This window comes from Bombina bombina, chromosome 6 (genome assembly GCF_027579735.1).
Source record: "Bombina bombina isolate aBomBom1 chromosome 6, aBomBom1.pri, whole genome shotgun sequence".
NCBI lineage: Eukaryota > Metazoa > Chordata > Amphibia > Anura > Bombinatoridae > Bombina > Bombina bombina.
In genome coordinates, this window is record NC_069504.1 from 1,050,653,657 (window position 1) to 1,050,673,875 (window position 20,219).

The 20,219-nt window shown below is 38.1% G+C and overlaps 1 protein-coding gene across 10 annotated transcripts in view; it reads left to right on the plus strand.

Moving 5' to 3' along the window:
• WNK1 (WNK lysine deficient protein kinase 1) overlaps nt 1–20,219 on the plus strand; it is a 544,152-nt gene that overhangs the window by 506,268 nt on the left and 17,665 nt on the right. For 9 of the 10 annotated variants that reach the window (XM_053718830.1, XM_053718834.1, XM_053718833.1 and 6 more), the window contains 2 exons: nt 12,004–12,045; nt 12,911–13,101. In XM_053718830.1, coding sequence (XP_053574805.1) covers nt 12,004–12,045; nt 12,911–13,101 — 233 coding nt within the window. The remainder of the gene's footprint in view (nt 1–12,003; nt 12,046–12,910; nt 13,102–20,219) is intronic. The other variant, XM_053718832.1, reaches the window with a different exon arrangement.

The window sequence follows — 20,219 nt, forward strand, 5'->3', positions numbered from 1 at the left end:
AACGGTGAATCGTGGTGGTAGCATCACCTGTGCAATACCATCCCAACAGGACAATTTCCCTAAGGACACAGCCAAGACAACGCAAGAGTTGCTAAATGGTACATAATACTCGTATGCTAAAACACTTGAAAGTGATGCACCTTAACTGTAAAAAGCAAATGAAAATTTCACCTTAGCATCTTCATGTAAAAATTGAAGATATTTTACCTCAAAATTCCTTCAGCTAACCAGAGTAAGTGCTGTGTAAACAGTTATACTTCAGTTGCTGTCCAGCTACAAGTTGGAAAAAAAAGATAATCGGAATCGGCAGAACTTCCTTAAACTGAATAGGAAAATAGCATGACTGTGCCTGCACATGACAGATGCACACTCCCTAGTTTGTCCTGGGACAAGCATCCGGACTGGCTGCTTAAAGTATCTTTACAGTGGGGTGTGAATACTTAGGAAATTTAGGTAAAATATCTTACCTTTTTTTGTCAGCTTTTTACAGCTGTGCTTCACTACTTTCATGTGCTTCAACATTTGGGTGTCATGTCCCTTTAAGGACAATTCTGTAAATGTCTTTTAGTGGCCTAGCCAGAGCTGATGGTCCCCATTGCACCTGACAGAGCTTGAAAGAGGATCTGCAGAGAAGAATGGCAGAAAATCCTCAAATTCAGGTGTGAAAAGCATGTTCTATCCAGAAAGATTTGAGGCTGTAATCACTGCCAAAGGTGTTTCCACTAATTAGTGAGTAAAGGGTCTCATGTCAATGTGATGTCTTAATTTTTTTTTCTTTTTAATAAATTTGAAAAGTTATCAAAAATCTGTTTTGCTTTGTTGTTTTTTGTCAATAGGTATGTAGAGTGTAGATTGATCTGGAAAAATATTAAACCACTTTGGCATAAGGCTGCTAATGTTTGTACAACAGCATTCAAGTCTTCAGACAGATTTCTTCTTGTGAAAGTGTAACACACAAAGATCTGGATTTTAACAAATCCTTAATGTTTTATATATATATATATATATATATGTATATGTGTGTATGTTTGTGTGTGTGTTTGTGTGTATATATATAAAACAAGAAAGATAGATGAAGTAAGGACAAAAGCCCCTAAATCACCCTAAAGCGCTACTATATAGAGATTAGAATACCCAGAAGGTCTCACCGGGCACCTCTACACACCACCCTAGCTGTAAATAACTTGCCGCCAAATCCTGAAATGCAGAGGTGTCCCTTCACACCTCTAAAATAGTACAAATTAAAATAAGAGTGCAGGATAGCGAAGGAGAAACAGCTATAAAATATATCATATATGTATATATGCAAGGGGTAGAAAAACACAGTGTCCCAAAGATGGATAAACAATGAGGTCAGATAGGTAATCTTCTTCACTTTTTCCCCTTTTGGATGTACACTTCCAATGCCCTTAATCGTATGAGGTAAGAATGTAGCAGAATCACAGATGGGCTAAGGCAACTCCCGTGGTATGGGTCAGGTTAATAAAGGATCTCTGGAGAATGTAGAATCTTGTCACTCTTTACTCATGTAGAAATCCTGCACACCCTCCAGATACTTGTGCTCTCTTAGTGGATGGAAAATTTCAAATCCTCAACTACCACGGGAGTTGCCTTAGCCCATGTGTGATTCTGCTACATTCTTACCTCATACGATTGAGGGCATTGGAAGTAAGTGTACATCCAAAAGGGGAAAAAGTGAAGATTACCTATCTGACCTCATTGTTTATCCATCTTTGGGACTATGTGTTTTTTTTTACCCCTTGCATATATACATATATGATATATTTTATAGCTGTTTCTCCTGCGCTATCCTGCACTCTTTTATTTTAATATATATATATATATGTGTGTGTGTGTATGTATGTATGTATGTATGTATGTATGTATGTATGTATGTATATATATATATATATATATATATATATATATATATATATATATGTGTGTGTATATATGTATGTTTGTGTGTGTGTATATATATATATATTATATATTAAAATTATGGGGGGAGATAAAAAATTTAAATTAAAATCCTCCATGTCTCAAAATTAAATCAATGTAAATATTTGCATAGGAAATTAGCACATCTAGGCAAGAATCCCCGCTTGCTTTTCCCCAGAAATTCTTAATATACAATGTTACCAATGCACAAGAGAATTGTGGGTAAGATATGCAAATTAGATATGCAAATTCTCAGATTTTTTGCTTCAAAATACTGTTTTGACACAGCGATACTTTTAACAGGATTATGACCGCAAACCAGAAATCACTCACTAGACAGCCTGTTTCATTCTTTTTGGAACTCATCAGTAAAAACATAATTTATGTAAGAACTTACCTGATAAATTCATTTCTTTCATATTAGCAAGAGTCCATGAGCTAGTGACGTATGGGATATACATTCCTACCAGGAGGGGCAAAGTTTCCCAAACCTTAAAATGCCTATAAATACACCCCTCACCACACCCACAATTCAGTTTAACGAATAGCCAAGAAGTGGGGTGATAAGAAAAAAGTGCGAAAGCATATAAAATAAGGAATTGGAATAATTGTGCTTTATACAAAAAAATCATAACCACCACAAAAAAGGGCGGGCCTCATGGACTCTTGCTAATATGAAAGAAATGAATTTATCAGGTAAGTTCTTACATAAATTATGTTTTCTTTCATGTAATTAGCAAGAGTCCATGAGCTAGTGACGTATGGGATAATGACTACCCAAGATGTGGATCTTTCCACACAAGAGTCACTAGAGAGGGAGGGATAAAATAAAGACAGCCAATTCCTGCTGAAAATAATCCACACCCAAAATAAAGTTTAATGAAAAACATAAGCAGAAGATTCAAACTGAAACCGCTGCCTGAAGTACTTTTCTACCAAAAACTGCTTCAAAAGAAGAAAATACAACAAAATGGTAGAATTTGGTAAAAATATGCTAAGAGGACCAAGTTGCCGCTTTGCAAATCTGATCAACCGAAGCTTCATTCCTAAACGCCCAGGAAGTAGAAACTGACCTAGTAGAATGAGCTGTAATCCTATGAGGCGGAGTCTTACCCGACTCAACATAGGCAAGATGAATTAAAGATTTCAACCAAGATGCCAAAGAAATGGCAGAAGTTTTCTGGCCTTTCTAAAAACCGGAAAAGATAACAAACTAGAAGTCTTTCGGAAAGACTTAGAAGCTTCAACATAATATCTCAAAGCTCTAATAACATCCAAAGAATGCAACGATTTCTCCTTAGAATTCTTAGGATTAAGACATAATGAAGGAACCACAATGTCTCTACTAATGTTGTTGGAATTCACAACTTAGGTAAAAATTCAAAAGAAGTCCGCAACACCGCCTTATCCTGATGAAAAATCAGAAAAGGAGACTCACAAAAAAGAGCAGATAATTCAGAAAACTCTTCTGGCAGAAGAGATGGCCAAAAGGAACAAAACTTTCCAAGAAAGTAATTTAATATCCAATGAATGCATAGGTTCAAATGGAGGAGCTTGAAGAGCCCCCAGAACCAAATTCAAACTCCAAGGAAGAGAAATTGACTTAATGACAGGCTTTATACGAACCAAAGCTTGTACAAAACAATGAATATCAGGAAGAATAGCAATCTTTCTGTGAAAAAGAACAGAAAGAGCAGAGATTTGTCCTTTCAAGGAACTTGCGGACAAACCTTTATCTAAACCATCCTGAAGAAACTGTAATATTCTCGGAATTCTAAAAGAATGCCAAGAAAAATGATGAGAAAGACACCAAGAAATATAAGTCTTCCAGACTCTATAATATATCTCTCTGGATACAGATTTACGAGCCTGTAACATAGTATTAATCACAGAGTCAGAGAAACCTCTTTGACCAAGAATCAAGCGTTCAATCTCCATACCTTTAAATTTAAGGATTTCAGATCCTGATGGAAAAAAGGACCTTGAGACAAAAGGTCTGGTCTTAACGGAAGAGTCCACGGTTGGCAAGAGGCCATCCGGACAAGATCCGCATACCAAAACCTGTGAGGCCATGCCGGAGCTACCAGCAGAACAAACGAGCATTCCTTCAGAATCTTGGAGATTACTCTTGGAAGAAGAACTAGAGGCGGAAAGATATAGGCAGGATGATACTTCCAAGGAAGTGATAATGCATCCACTGCCTCCGCCTGAGGATCCCGGGATCTTGACAGATACCTGGGAAGTTTCTTGTTTAGATGAGAAGCCATCAGATCTATTTCTGGAAGTTCCCACATTTGAACAATCTGAAGAAATACCTCTGGGTGAAGAGACCATTCGCCCGGATGCAACGTTTGGCGACTGAGATAATCCGCTTTCCAATTGTCCATACCTGGGATATGAACCGCAGAGATTAGACAGGAGCTGGATTCCGCCCAAACCAAAATTCGAGATACTTCTTTCATAGCCAGAGGACTATGAGTCCCTCCTTGATGATTGATGTATGCCACAGTTGTGACATTGTCTATCTGAAAACAAATGAACAACTCTCTCTTCAGAAGAGGCCAAGACTGAAGAGCTCTGAAAATTGCACGGAGTTCCAAAATATTGATCGGAAATCTCACCTCCTGAGATTCCCAAACCCCTTGTGCCGTCAGATACCCCCACACAGCTCCCCAACCTGTAAGACTTGCATCTGTTGAGATTATAGTCCAGGTCGGAAGAACAAAGAAGCCCCCTGAACTAAACGATGGTGATCTGTCCACCATGTCAGAGAGTGTTGTAAAATCGGTTTAAAGATATTAATTAAGATATCTTTGAGTAATCCCTGCACCATTGGTTCAGCATACAGAGCTGAAGAGGTCGCATGTGAAAACGAGCAAAGGAGATCGCATCTGATGCGGCAGTCCTAAGACCCAACATTTCCATGCATAAGGCTACCAAAGGGAATGATTGTGACTGAAGGTTTTGACAAGCTGATATCAATGTTAAACTTCTCTTGTCTGACAAGGACAGAGTCATAGACACTGAATTTATCTAGAAACCTAAAAAGGTTACCCTTGTCTGAGGAATCAATGAACTGATTGGTAAATTGATCCTCCAACGATTCGTATGAGATTCTTTGAAAAAGAGAAGACTGAGCAAGTACTAAGATATCGTCCAAATAAGGAAATACCAAAACCCTATTCTCTGATTACAGAAAGAAGGGCACCGAGAACCTTTGAAAAAAATTCTTGGAACTGAGGCTAGGCCAAACGGTAGAGCCACAAAACTGGTAATGCTTGTCTAAAAAGAGAATCTCAGACACTAAAAGTGATCTGGATGAATCGGAATATGCAGATACACATCCTGTAAAAATATTGTAGACATATAATGCCCTTGCTAAACAAAAGGCAGGATAGTCCTACAGTAACCATCTTGAATGTTGGTATCCTAACATAACGATTCAATAATGATAGATCCGGAACTGGTCTGAAGGAATTGACCTTCTTTGGTACAATGAAGAGATAAAATAAAACCCCAGCCCCTGTTCCAGAACTGGAACTGGCACAAATACTCCAGCCAACTCTAGATCTGAAACACATTTCAGAAATGCTGAGCCTTTGCTGTGTTAACTGGGACACGGGAAAGAAAAGAATCTCTTAGCAGGAGGCCTTAACTTGAAGCCAATTTTATACCTTTCTGAAAACAATGTTTCTGAAACCAGAGATTAAGAACGGAATTGATCCAAATTTCTTTGAAGAGAACGTAATCTGCCCCATACCAGCTGAGCTGGAATAAGGGCCGCACCTTCATAGGTACTTAGGAGCTGGCTATAGGTTTCTATAAGGCTTGGATATATTCCAAACTGGAAATAGTTTCCAAACTGATACCGCTCCTGAGGATGAAGGATCAGGCTTTTGTTCCTTGTGAGGAAAGGAACGAAAATGATTATTTACCCTGGAAAGAAAGCAAAGTTGACTTAGAAGACATGTCAGCATTCCAAGTTTAATCCAAAAAGCTTTTCTAGCTAAAATAGCTAGAGACATATACCTGACATCAACTCTAATGATATCAAAAGATGGTATCACCAATAAAATTATTAGCATGTTATAGAATAATAATAATGCTATAAAATTATGATCTGTTACTTGTTGCGCTAAAGCTTCTAACCAAAAAGTTGAAGCTGCAGCAACATCCGCTAAAAATATAGCAGGTCTAAGAAGATTACCTGAACATAAGTAAGCTTTTCTTAGAAAGGATTCAATTTTCCTATCTAAAGGATCCTTAAATGAAGTACTATCTGCCGTAGGAATAGTAGTACATTAGCAGGAGTAGAGACAGCCCCATAACCTTAGGGATTTTTGTCCCAAAAAACTCTAATCTGTCAGATGGCACAGGATATAATTTGCTTAAACGTCTAGAAGGAGTAAAATAAATTGCCCAAATTATTCCATTCCCTGGAAATTACTTCAGAAATAGCATCAGGGAGATAAAACACTTCTGGAATAACTACAGGAGATTTAAAAAACCTTATTTAAACGTTTACATTTAGTATCAAGAGGACCAGAATCCTCTATTTCTAAAGCAAATAACACTTCTTTAAGTAAAGAACGAATAAATTCCATCTTGAACAAATACAAAGATTTATCAGCATCAACCTCTGAGACAGAAACCTCTGAACCAGAAGAACTATTATCAGTATCAGAATGATGATGTTCATTTAAAAATTCATCTGAAAAAAGAGAAGTTTTAAAAGACTTTTATGTATACTAGAAGGAGAAATAACAGACATAGCCTTCTTAATGGATTTAAAAAATAAAATCTCTTATGTAATCAGGAACACTCTGAAAATTAGATGTTGACGGAACAGCAACAGGTAATGTAACAGTACTAAAGGAAATTTTATCTGCATTAATAAGTTTGACATGACATGCAATACAAATAACAGCTGGAGAAACAGATACCAAAAAGTTTATAGCAGATACACTTAGCTTGGTAGCTCCAGCACTGTGCAGTGATTTTCCTGAAGTATCTTCTGACTCAGTTGCAACGTGGAACATCTTGCAATATGTAAAAGAAAAAAACAACATATAAAGCAAAATTGATCAAATTCCTTAAATGACAGTTTCAGGAATGGGAAAAAATGCCAAAGAACAAGCTTCTAGCAACCAGAAGCAATAAAAAATGAGACTTAAATAATGTGGAGACAAAAGTGACGCCCATATTTTTTCGCGCCAAATAAGACGCCCACATTATTTGGCGCCTAAATGCTTTTTGGCGCCAAAAATGACGCCACATCCGGAACGCCGACATTTTTGGCGCAAAATAACGTAAAAAAATGACGCAACTTCCGGCGACATGTATGACGCCGGAAACAGAATTTTTGCGCCAAAAAAGTCCGCGCCAAGAATGACGCAATAAAATGAAGCATTTTCAGCCCCCGCGAGCCTAACAGCCCACAGGGAAAAAGTCAAATTTTAAGGTAAAAAATGTTAAATTAAAATGCATTATCCCAAATATGAAACTGACTGTCTGAAAAATAAGGAAAGTTGAACATTCTGAGTCAAGGCAAATAAATGTTTGAATACATATATTTAGAACTTTATAAACAAAGTGCCCAACCATAGCTAGGAGTGTCACAGAAAATAAGACTTACTTACCCCAGGACACTCATCTACATATAGCAGATAGCCAAACCAGTACTGAAACGAGAATCAGCAGAGGTAATGGTATATATAAGAGTATATCGTCGATCTGAAAAGGGAGGTAAGAGATGAATCTCTACGACCGATAACAGAGAACCTATGAAATAGACCCCGTAGAAGGAGATCACTGCATTCAAATAGGCAATACTCTCCTCACATCCCTCTGACATTCACTGCACGCTGAGAGGAAAACCGGGCTCCAACTTGCTGCGGAGCGCATATCAACGTAGAATCTAGCACAAACTTACTTCACCACCTCCATCGGAGGCAAAGTTTGTAAAACTGAATTGTGGGTGTGGTGAGGGGTGTATTTATAGGCATTTTAAGGTTTGGGAAACTTTGCCCCTCCTGGTAGGAATGTATATCCCATACGTCACTAGCTCATGGACTCTTGCTAATTACATGAAAGAAAGATAGATTTCTGGTTGCTGCATTGGTAAAGCTATTTTCATGGTTAAACCAAAATTCTTTAAAATTATGGGGGAGATAAAAAACTGAAATTAAAATCCGCCATGTCTCAAAAACCATAAAAATAGCTTATTTCCCTATTCAGTTTAAGGGAGTTTACTATGAAATCTCATGAGTAAACAGTAAAGGAGTTCATGACATCAGCACTGCTGATTGGCTGCTGTTCATTTCTTCATTTTTTTTTATATTTTTTTTTTTTACCTGCAGCTGAAGTATAACTTTTTACACAGAACTTACTCTGCTGAGTTAAGGAAATTGTGAGGTAAAATATTTTCCTTTTTTTACATAGAGATGCTCAGGTGATATTTTCCGGCTTTTTACAGTTATGCATTATCACTTTCAAGTGATTTAGCATATGAGTTTTATGTCACTTTAAGTGTTATTGTTAATAGTGTGAGGGATTGTAAGGAATATATTCTGTTCTTTGTATCATGGGAAACGGTTTCACCTGTGGTTGTGATTCACAGTACTACCAGTGTGACTGCTCCTTCCTGCTGTCTTTACTCCTCTGTCCTCACTGCTCAATTTTCTTACTTTGTCATATGCAAAGCATCCTGTTACCCCTTTGGTCCTATCTAAAACATTGACCTAAATGACTTTCCGCAGGTTGGAGGGTCCCTGTTGACACCAATATCAATAAAGCTCCTGCTAAAGATTATCTAAACTGATAGATAAAAAAAAGTCTTAACAATACTATTGTATTAAATCAGCCAGGTAAATAACTCAAGGAATAATTGTTAAAAAAATTAATTAAAAATAAGTGAAAATTTGATACACACATCATAAATTAGGGTTAAAAAATGCCTTCGCAAAACTCCCAATGACGCTATATAACACAGCAGCTGCTTCACTCTTGTTAAATGTTAACTGTACAGGTCCAACATCTGAAACTTATCAGGCTACCAAAGCTTAAACACACGAGATGGGGTCGCTTCACTTACAAGACATGTATCTCTGTCCTCGTTACCATAGTGTCTTCTGATACTCAGTGCGAAGTAGATCCCAGCACGTGTGTTTCAGCTAATGCCCTTAGTCCATTCTTAGGATCAGTAAGTATGCATGCAGGGCTTTGCAGCTGCTGTTACGTCATTGGGGGCTTCTTGTGTTCCCTGTTTTTTGGGGGGTTTTATGAATAGACTTTGGAATGGCTCTGCTGTTAAGATTCTGTGCAATTTGACTTTGGCACATTTTAAGGAAATAACTCTTACATTGTTTAACTGGTTTGGAGTCAGTTTACTTAGGGTAAGCAATTGGAAGGACTGTATAACTAAGAAATGAATTTCTCTCATAAGGTGGTGATAGTCCACAAGCCATTACTCCTGGGATTCAAATCCTGGCCAGGAGGAGGCAAAGATTCTCAAAGCTCTATTGTAGTCTTTTCTTTGCCTGCATAGGAAGAAGTTGATGAATTGAGGTGCTCCCGATTCATGATTGAGAGCATTCTAAATTAATCTGACTTAAGTTAGCAGATAAGTCATTATCTTGGAATTTCAAGAGTGCCAGCTAAAAGCAGAGTCTTATATTTTGTCTTTTTTTTTTTGTTTCATACTATAATTGCTAAATGTCTTAACATCTAAGCTTTGTTCAGGTTTAGTCAGGCTATATCCAGTGTCTAAACCAATTTCTCCTCTTTGGAACATTAGTTTTGTGTTTTTTACAAGCTTTGCATGTTTCTCTTTTAGAAGTTTCATGCTTTGGAAATTTAGCTTCCATCTTGAAAGTTTCTTGTTGGTTTTAGTAATATCTTCTGCCGAAATGTGCTTTGAATTCTTTGCTCTTTCTTGCATATTTTTTTAAGGTATAATATGATATTTTTTACTTAAAGGTATTTATCGGCTAACATCAATCAGGAAATTATAGCCCATCTCCCTGTCCTAATCAAAAGAATTAATTGACTTTGATTTAGATATTGTTAAGAGCATTAGAATTCTGCTTTTAAATTAAAATGGTTTTTAGATAATTCTTTCATTTGTTTTCCCCTTGGTCCATGTAAAGGTTAGTGGGCTAAATTATTACAAAGGTTTTCTTGGAGACGGGATAGGTTTTTTTTTTTAGGAACTTTTACATTAATGCACCGCCACTCCATCAGATGGCCCGTTAATGGCAAAGAACCCATGGGTGAAGAAATTCACCCATCTGCACTTTCTAACCTATGTCTTGGAGTTTCAAGGGGGGCGGAGCCCAAGTGTGACAAGCGTAAGAGCTGCAAGAATCAAGCATCCGAGAGGGAAGTTATGCTTCTGAAAGTAATGGTACTTTTCCATTAACAGACCAAAACTCTATAGCACCATCTGCTGGCATTCTGTATTCACCACCAGTGTGGCGGTCCATTAAAGGAAAATTACATTTTTTTTTTCCCCAAAAAAACACATTATTGCTAATTTTTCCAGATCAGTTTACTCTTCTTGGATTTTCAAGAATGTTTCTTAATTTGAATATATTTTTTAAGCAGAACATACGTTTTCCTAAATTCTACCATTTTGATGTGTTTGGTAGTAATGTTCTTCAGGCAGCAGTGCCTGCCTTTAAACAAAATGTTGTCCTGCCCAGTCTTAGTTTGCACCTCATTTTCCCTACTTTGTCCTTTCCTACCTTTCTACTCCTTTACGTCAGAGTAGAAAACCAGAGAGGTGGGAGCGATTCAGTCATTTAAAATGGAGTTTATGATGTGTGTATGCTTTTTTGACAGATTTGCTTTTACACAAGAAGAAAATTTCTTTAATAGATTTTAGAATTTCTCTTGGGGTATTTGCCTAGAAGATTTCAGAGCAACAGTGTTTAGTTTTTAAATATTCTAGCCTAGTATTGGTCACTGGGATGTCATGTAAAATCTGTAATTATGCAAAGTGGGTATCTGTTGCTCTTGAATCAACACTGCTTCTTGAGTGCAGTGTTCTAAAGACTGCTAATCAAATACTTTAACTCTGCACCATCTAGAATGAAAAGGAACATAACAGAAGCATTTTTAACAATATACTTGAATTAAATATGCTTCTAGCAAAAGCTATTACTGTTTTCGTGGCATACACAAATATGCTGTTCATGCCCTGTGCACCATCAATCAAACACTGCACCTGTTCAGCGATCCATATCTTGACACAATATGCAAACCACCACGGACTCTGAAAAGGTGATGTGGCTTGAATGCTAGTGCATAGGCATGCGCAACGTGTGTATAACACTAAAATAGTGACAGCTTTTACTAGAAACAATATATATATATATATAAAAGTTTCTATTTAAAACTAAATGGACTATTATGTCCATTCAAAGGAAGCAGAAGCTGTCGAAACGAACGTCTAAAATCCCAGCGTTTTGATGTTGAATAGACCATGTGTCCCTCAGGTATACATTGTATCTTTTAAAGCACACAAGAATGCTAAATTGCTTTAACATGTTTATCCTACTGTTAGAATGTAAATTTACATTGTAGTGTCAATAACATTGATTTTGCAGCTCTGCCTGTGTGTTCCTCAGAACAGCAAGATTTGGAAATATAGGGATAAACCAGACTGGTAAAAATCTTGTCTTTTGTTTCATAGCGTTGAGTTAGTGCTACTCTTTATTTAGGGTTGTCCTTTAGACTTTACACCTCTTGTGTAGCTGTCCCGTCTGCCCTGCTAGTAGGATAGTTAGTTAAGAGCAGGAACAAAACACACATTTTGTATATGTGCATGATGTGGGCTTTAGATCTGTTGTGGAAATGTTTCCTGGAACCTCTCATTTCTATCCCCCTATAGATTCCTTTTTCACTTTCTATGAATGCTTCTGTTCTGTTCAGCTCACTGTGGCAGCCACTGAATTTTATCAGCTCGCTTACTGCTTATTTTATCCTTATGCCCCACCTTTTTCTCTGTGACACTTATGCTCTGTGCTAACTTATGTCTCTTTCTCTTTCTTTCTGCTTCAGGGAAAATGGTGAAAAAAGTCTGTCCTTGCAACCAGCTCTGTAGTAATTATCACTTATTTTTCTTCCAACACTTGTAACGTTCCTTACTTCTGATATTTGACAGTGAATAAGACTTTCTATCTAAATTACAGGAATTCATGTTTTGTTTTTTTGTAGTAAGTTTCATCTGCTATAAACCCGTTTCTCTGAATTAGTTGTAAGCAAAGAATACTGTCTGCTGTATTAAACCGACCCTCTTAAAGGTACATAGAAGTCACAAATAAACTTTCATGATTCAGATGATACATTCAATAAAAATTAAAAAAAACTTTACAATTTTGTCTGTTTAAAAAAAAAAAAAAAGGTACAACTTTCTCTTGGTATTCTTCGTTTTAAACGTGGCTCCTTTGCATGGGAGCATATCTAGTTAGGTTCAGGATCATGCACTTATGTTGTGCAATAACTATGACATTGTTGTATACACTGCTGCCATATAGTTCTAAAGACACATTTACAACTTAACCCTGCCTTAGTTTGCTCACATTGATAGGCGCTACGTTTTAGGGAATTGTACCAAAAGAGGGATGTAACTTGGATTATTTTTTTATTGTACAATCATGAACTATTTAATTTTTACTTCCATGTCCCTTTAATAAAAAACTAAAATCCTTTGGACTGATTAGCAGCAGTAAGATCTACACTGACTTGCCAGGATAACTCAGAATCATGCTACATCAGATTATTCTAATGAAAACCTGCTAATGACTGAAAAGATGACATTATTACAAATATCCATTTGTGTATGTACAAGAAGTGAATATTTTGTTTTATTTATACTTTGATATTCTCCTCTGTGCTTTGGATCAAGAACTGTGCTTGGGCACACACTGACTCTCTTCACTTACTATATTTTCTTCTACTGTTTCAGGGACGAGCAGCACTAACACAGTGGCCCCAACAAACGTAACAGTTCCTCAATCCCAAGCAACCCAAGTGACCTCCAGCCGTAAGGGTACCTTTACAGATGACCTGCATAAACTAGTGGACAACTGGGCACGGGATGCCATGAACCTGACGGGAAAGAAGGGCAGTAAGACCTCTGGAAGCAACAACTATGAGGTATTGGTTTCCTCCTTAGTGTGCATCATACATTTCCTGAAGTGTATCCTCCGTTATGTATTATGTTCAGTAAAATACTAATGTATTAATAAGCCATTAGGATGTAGGTTCTTTTCCTAGTGTACCCTGTTGACATACTATGTCCACCCTTCTGGCTCATACTGTGGTCCCCTCTGTCAGTTTTGATAGTTAAGACTGCAGCCAGAGGCTGAAGGCATCTGTCTTCATATGATAAGGAATAACTGATCGTTCTTCCTTTACCATATGAAGGCAGTTTGCAGATAGTCAAACAGCGTGCAGTGATGCTATAGGTGGTGTGAAAGAAAAGAGGGAGGCTGGTGTCACGTCGCAGGAGGAAGGGGAGGGTTCCCTACGCTACAGTAAAAGGATTTGATTAGGAAAGGTTCCCTATGCTACAGAAAAAGGTAATAACAGGAGGGGGGGTGTCTGTAAGAACAAATGCTTGGATGGGGGATCCCTACTCTACAGAAAAACTTTTTAAATACTATAAAATAGGTAGCGGCAGACAGTGGGGGGTGGGGGGAATCCCTAAACCTGCAGACTGTCTTCCAGTACCTAAGATGGTGGTGACCAATGGGGGGGAAGAGAGCAGAGGAAGGTGTCAGGTGGGAGGGTAATCGCTACACTATGACTAAAATTAACAATACAAACTACATGATTTACAGCTTCACCTTCAGGAATATAATAATGGTGCGCAACAGCAATTAGTGGCCTCCTGATTACCAAAAACCAATGGCAAAGCCATGCATGTCTGCAATTTCTGGGAATCCCAGAGAAGCTTTTGCAACCATTTGTGTTGTGACCGCAAAGCCAATATGTTGGTAAATTCACTGAGAAGTCCAAAGCTTAGCCCGCTCTCTGGCTCTGTCCTCTTCAGGTGCAGCCGCAGTCAGAAAGTGTTACAAGTGTGTTACGGCTACCTTCGCACTGTCCAGTCACAGATTACATGAGGGGGTGAGACACATATGCCAGAGCATTGAGGTGATATATAAATATATAGTTATTTGTTATGTTAGGCACATAGTTATCCTTTGTTTATAGAGCAAGTCATTTTTTTAAACCTTGCCACTTATTGTGGCAACACACACATAGTTTTCTCACAAGGGGCTAGTTTCCTAACCTACAGTGTAGTTTGTCACTTAGTTCTTGTGAGGGATGGAATCTGGGACTGAAGCCACTTAGGTAGAGTCCTCTGTGGGTGACTCTTAAGGCATTATTTTCTCACTGGATAAATGTTTACTGTGCAAGTCGGTCACAGTTTGTCCTCCAGCGTTTTAACATCAGTTCTACAGAATCATTCTCAAGATCCAGGTCCATCTCCTAAGGCAGATCTACTGCCGATGTATATTACTCAGGGTGGCATAACAAAGTTTGCACCACAGTTTAAAGCTCATTTGCAGGCAGTGGTTACTGAGGCTATTGTGGGTTATGCCACCTGCAAGTAAGCTCAAGCACAAACTAAAGCATACTTCTTCAAGGTTTTCTTCCAAGGGCAGTACTGTGGTAGCTCTTCGGTTATTCAACAGTCCCAGGAATCTGATTTAGACCAGACCTCTTCCTCTGACGGAGAAGTTTTATCAGGCGATTTCTCTCTGGCGTCAGACAAGGAGATTAACTTTTTAGTTTAAAATGGATCACTTAAGATCCCTACTAAAAGAGATTTTAAGATCCTTGGAGGTTCAAGATAAACCAGCGGTAGGCAAGCCAGCACAGAAATTAGACATTGTATTCAGACCCAAATCTAAAGCACACTTTTCCTTTCCCTTCTCTGGTAACGGAGATTATATCAAGAGAGTGGGATAAACCGAGAGTCCCTTTCTTTTGTCTCCTAATATTAAAAAACTTTCTTTCATGTAATTAGCAAGAGTCCATGAGCTAGTGACGTATGGGATATACATTCCTACCAGGAGGGGCAAAGTTTCCCAAACCTTAAAATGCCTATAAATACACCCTTCACCACACCCACAATTCAGTTTTACAAACTTTGCCTCCGATGGAGGTGGTGAAGTAAGTTTGTGCTAGATTCTACGTTGATATGCGCTCCGCAGCAAGTTGGAGCCCGGTTTTCCTCTCAGCGTGCAGTGAATGTCAGAGGGATGTGAGGAGAGTATTGCCTATTTGAATGCAGTGATCTCCTTCTACGGGGTCTATTTCATAGGTTCTCTGTTATCGGTCGTAGAGATTCATCTCTTACCTCCCTTTTCAGATCGACGATATACTCTTATATATACCATTACCTCTGCTGATTCTCGTTTCAGTACTGGTTTGGCTTTCTACAAACATGTAGATGAGTGTCCTGGGGTAAGTAAATCTTATTTTTTGTGACACTCTAAGCTATGGTTGGGCACTTTGTTTATAAAGTTCTAAATATATGTATTCAAACATTTATTTGCCTTGACTCAGAATGTTCAACTTTCCTTATTTTTCAGACAGTCAGTTTCATATTTGGGATAATGCATTTGAATTAATCATTTTTTCTTACCTTCAAAAATTTGACTCTTTTTTTCCTGTGGGCTGTTAGGCTCGCGGGGGCTGAAAATGCTTCATTTTATTGCGTCATTCTTGGCGCGGACTTTTTTGGCGCAAAAATTCTTTTCCGTTTCCGGCGTCATACGTGTCGCCGAAAGTTGCGTCATTTTTTGACGTTATTTTGCGCCAAAAATGTCGGCGTTCCGGATGTGGCGTCATTTTTGGCGCCAAAAGCATTTAGGCGCCAAATAATGTGGGCGTCTTATTTGGCGCTAAAAAAATAAGGGCGTCGCTTTTGTCTCCACATTATTTAAGTCTTATTTTTTCATTGCTTCTGGTTGCTAGAAGCTTGTTCTTTGGCATTTTTTTCCCATTCCTGAAACTGTCATTTAAGGAATTTGATCAATTTTGCTTTATATGTTGTTTTTTCTCTTACATATTGCAAGATGTCTCACGTTGCATCTGAGTCAGAAGATACTACAGGAAAATCGCTGTCTAGTGCTGGAGCTACCAAGCTAAGTGTATCTGCTATAATTTTTGGTATCTGTTTCTCCAGCTGTTGTTTGTATTGCATGTCATGACAAACTTATTAATGCAGATAAAATTTCCTTTAGTACTGTTACATTACCTGTTGCTGTTCCGTCAACATCTAATTTTCAGAGTGTTCCTGATAAACATAAGAGATTTTATTTTTTAAATCCATTAAGAAGGCTATGTCTGTTCTTTCTCCTTCTAGTTTACATAAAAGTCTTTTAAAACTTCTCTTTTTTCAGATGAATTTTTAAATGAACATCATCATTCTGATACTGATAATGGTTCTTCTGGTTCAGAGGTTTCTGTCTCAGAGGTTGATGCTTATAAATCTTTGTATTTGTTCAAGATGGAATTTATTCGTTCTTTATTTAAAGAAGTATTAATTGCATTAGAAATAGAGGATTCTGGTCCTCTTGATACTAAATCTAAACGTTTAAATAAGGTTTTTAAATCTCCTGTAGTTATTCCAGAAGTGTTTAATCTCCCTGATGCTATTTCTGAAGTAATTTCCAGGGAATGGAATAATTTGGGTAATTCTTTTACTCCTTCTAAACGTTTAAGCAATTATATCCTGTGCCATCTGACAGATTAGAGTTTTTTTGGGACAAAATCCCTAAGGTTATGGGGCTGTCTCTACTCCTGCTAAATGTGCTACTATTCCTACGGCAGATAGTAATTCATTTAAGGATCCTTTAGATAGGAAAATTGAATCCTTTCTAAGAAAAGCTTACTTATGTTCAGGTAATCTTCTTAGACCTGCTATATTTTTAGCGGATGTTGCTGCAGCTTCAACTTTTTGGTTAGAAGCTTTAGCGCAACAAGTAACAGATCATAATTTTATAGCATTATTATTATTCTATAACATGCTAATAATTTTATTGGTGATACCATCTTTTGATATCATTAGAGTTGATGTCAGGTATATGTCTCTAGCTATTTTAGCTAGAAAAGCTTTATGGATTAAACTTGGAATGCTGATATGTCTTCTAAGTCAACTTTGCTTTCCTTTTCTTTCCAGGGTAATAAATTATTATTTCAACTGTTTCTGGAAGGAAGGGAACTTTTTTACCAAAGGATAAAAAATCTAAGGTAAATTTAGGTCTAATAATCATTTTCGTTCCTTTCCTCACAATAAGGAACAAAAGCCTGATCCTTCATCCTCAGGAGCGGTATCAGTTTGGAAACTATTTCCAGTTTGGAATATATCCAAGCCTTATAGAAAACCTATAGCCAGCTCCTAAGTACCCATGAAGGTGCTGACCTTATTCCAGCTCAGCTGGTATGGGGCAGATTACGTTTTCTTCAAAGAAATTTTGATCAATTCCGTTCTCAATTTCTGGTTTCAGAACATTGTTTCAGAAAGGTACAGCATTGGCTTCAGTTAAGGCCTCCTGCTAAGAGATTTTTTTCTTTCCCGTGTCCCAGTTAACACAGCAAAGGCTCAGCATTTCTGAAATGTGTTTCAGATCTAGAGTTGGCTGGAGTAATTATGCCAGTTCCAGTTCTGGAACAGGGGCTGGGGTTTTATTTTATCTCTTCATTGTACCAAAGAAGGTCAATTCCTTCAGACCAGTTCCGGATCTATCAATATTGAATCGTTATGTAAGGATACCAACATTCAGTTTCTGTAGGACTGTCCTGCCTTTTGTTTAGCAAGGGCATTATATGTCTACAATAGATTTACAGGATGTGTATCTGCATATTCCGATTCATCCAGATCACTTTTAGTGTCTGAGATTCTCTTTTTAGACAAGCATTACCAGTTTTGTGGCTCTACCGTTTGGCCTAACCTCAGTTCCAAGAATTTTTTTAAAAGGTTCTCGGTGCCCTTCTTTCTGTAATCAGAGAACAGGGTTTTGGTATTTCCTTATTGGACGATATCTGGGTACTTGCTCAGTCTTCTCATTTTCGAAGAATCTCATACGAATCGACTTGTGTTCTTTCTTCAAGTTCATGGTTGGAGGATCAATTTACCAATCAGTTCATTGATTCCTCAGACAAGGGTAACCTTTTTAGGTTTCTAGAATAGATTCAGTGTCTATGACTCTGTCCTTGTCAGACAAGAGAAGTTTAACATTGATTTCAGCTTGTCAAAACCTTCAGTCACAATCATTCCCTTTGGTAGCCTTATGCATGGAAATTTTAGGTCTTAGGACTGCCGCATCAGATGCGATCTCCTTTGCTCGTTTTCACATGCGACCTCTTCAGCTCTGTATGCTGAACCAATGGTGCAGGGATTTCTCAAAGATATCTCACTTAATATCTTTAAACCGATTATACGACACTCTCTGACATGGTGGACAGATCACCATCGTTTAGTTCAGGGGGCTTCTTTGTTCTTCCGACCTGGACTACAATCTCAACAGATGCAAGTCTTACAGGTTGGGGAGCTGTGTGGGGGTATCTGACGGCACAAGGGGTTTGGGAATCTCAGGAGGTGAGATTTCCGATCAATATTTTGGAACTCCGTGCAATTTCAGAGCTCTTCAGTCTTGTCCTCTTCTGAAGAGAGAGTTGTTCATTTGTTTTCAGATAGACAATGTCACAACTGTGGCATACATCAATCATCAAGGAGGGACTCACAGTCCTCTGGCTATGAAAGAAGTATCTCGAATTTTGGTTTGGGCGGAATCCAGCTCCTGTCTAATCTCTGCGGTTCATATCCCAGGTATGGACAATTGGAAAGCGGATTATCTCAGTCGCCAAACGTTGCACCTGGGCGAATGGTCTTCACCCAGAGGTATTTCCTCAGATTGTTCAAATGTGGGAACTCCCAGAAATAGATCTGATGGCTTCTCATCTAAACAAGAAACTTCCCTGGTATCTGTCCGGATCCAGGGATCCTCGGGCGGAGGCAGTGGATGCATTATCTCTTCCTTACAAGTGTCATCCTGCCTATATCTTTCCGCCTCTAGTTCTTCTTCCAAGGGTATTCTCCAATATTCTAAAGGAATGCTCGTTTGTCCTGCTGGTAGCTCCAGCATGGCCTCACAGGTTTTGGTATGCGGATCTTGTCCGGATGGCCTCTTGCCAGCTGTGGACTCTTCCGTTAAGACCAGTCTTTCTGTCTCAAGGTTCTTTTTTCCATCAGGATCTCAAAACCTTAATTTTAAGGTGTGGAGTTTGAACGCTTGATTCTTGGTCAAAGAGGTTTCTCTGACTCTGTGATTGATACTATGTGACAGGCTCGTAAATCTGTATCTAGAGAGATATATTATAGAGTCTGGAAGACTTATATTTCTTCAGGATGGTTTAGATAAAGGTTTGTCCGCAAGTTTCTTGAAAGACAAATCTCTGCTCTTTCTGTTCTTTTTCACAGAAGGATTGCTAATCTTCCTGATATTCATTGTTTTGTACAAGCTTTGGTTCGTATAAAACCTGTCATTAAGTCAATTTCTCCTCCTTGGAGTTTGAATTTGGTTCTGGGGGCTCTTCAAGCTCCTCCTTTTGAACCCATGCATTCTTTGGTCATTATATTACTTTCTTGGAAAGTTTTGTTTCTTTGGCCATCTCTTCTGCCAGAAGAGTCTCTGAATTATCTACTCTTTTTTGTGAGTCTCCTTTTCTGATTTTGCATCAGGATAAGGCGGTGCTGCGAACTTCTTTTGAATTTTTTACCTAAGGTTGTGAATTCTAACAACATTAGTAGAGAAATTGTGGTTCCTTCATTATGTCCTAATCCTATGAATTCTAAGGAGAAATCATTGCATTCTTTGGATGCTGTTAGAGCTTTGTAATATTATGTTGAAGCTATTAAGTCTTTACGAAAGACTTCTAGTCTATTTGTCATCTTTTCCGGTTCTAGAAAAGACCAGAAAGCTTCTGCCATTTCTTTGGCATCTTGGTTGAAATCTTTATTTCATCATGCCTATGTTGAGTCGGGTAACACTCCGCCTCAAAGGATTACAGCTCATTCTACTAGGTTAGTTTCTACTTCCTGGGCGTTTAAGAATGAAGCTTCGGTTGATCAGATTTGCAAAACAGCAACTTGGTCCTCTTTGCATACTTTTACTAAATTCTACCATTTTGATGTGTTTTCTTCTTCTGAAGCAGTTTTTGGTAGAAACGTACTTCAGGCAGTGGTTTCAGTTTGA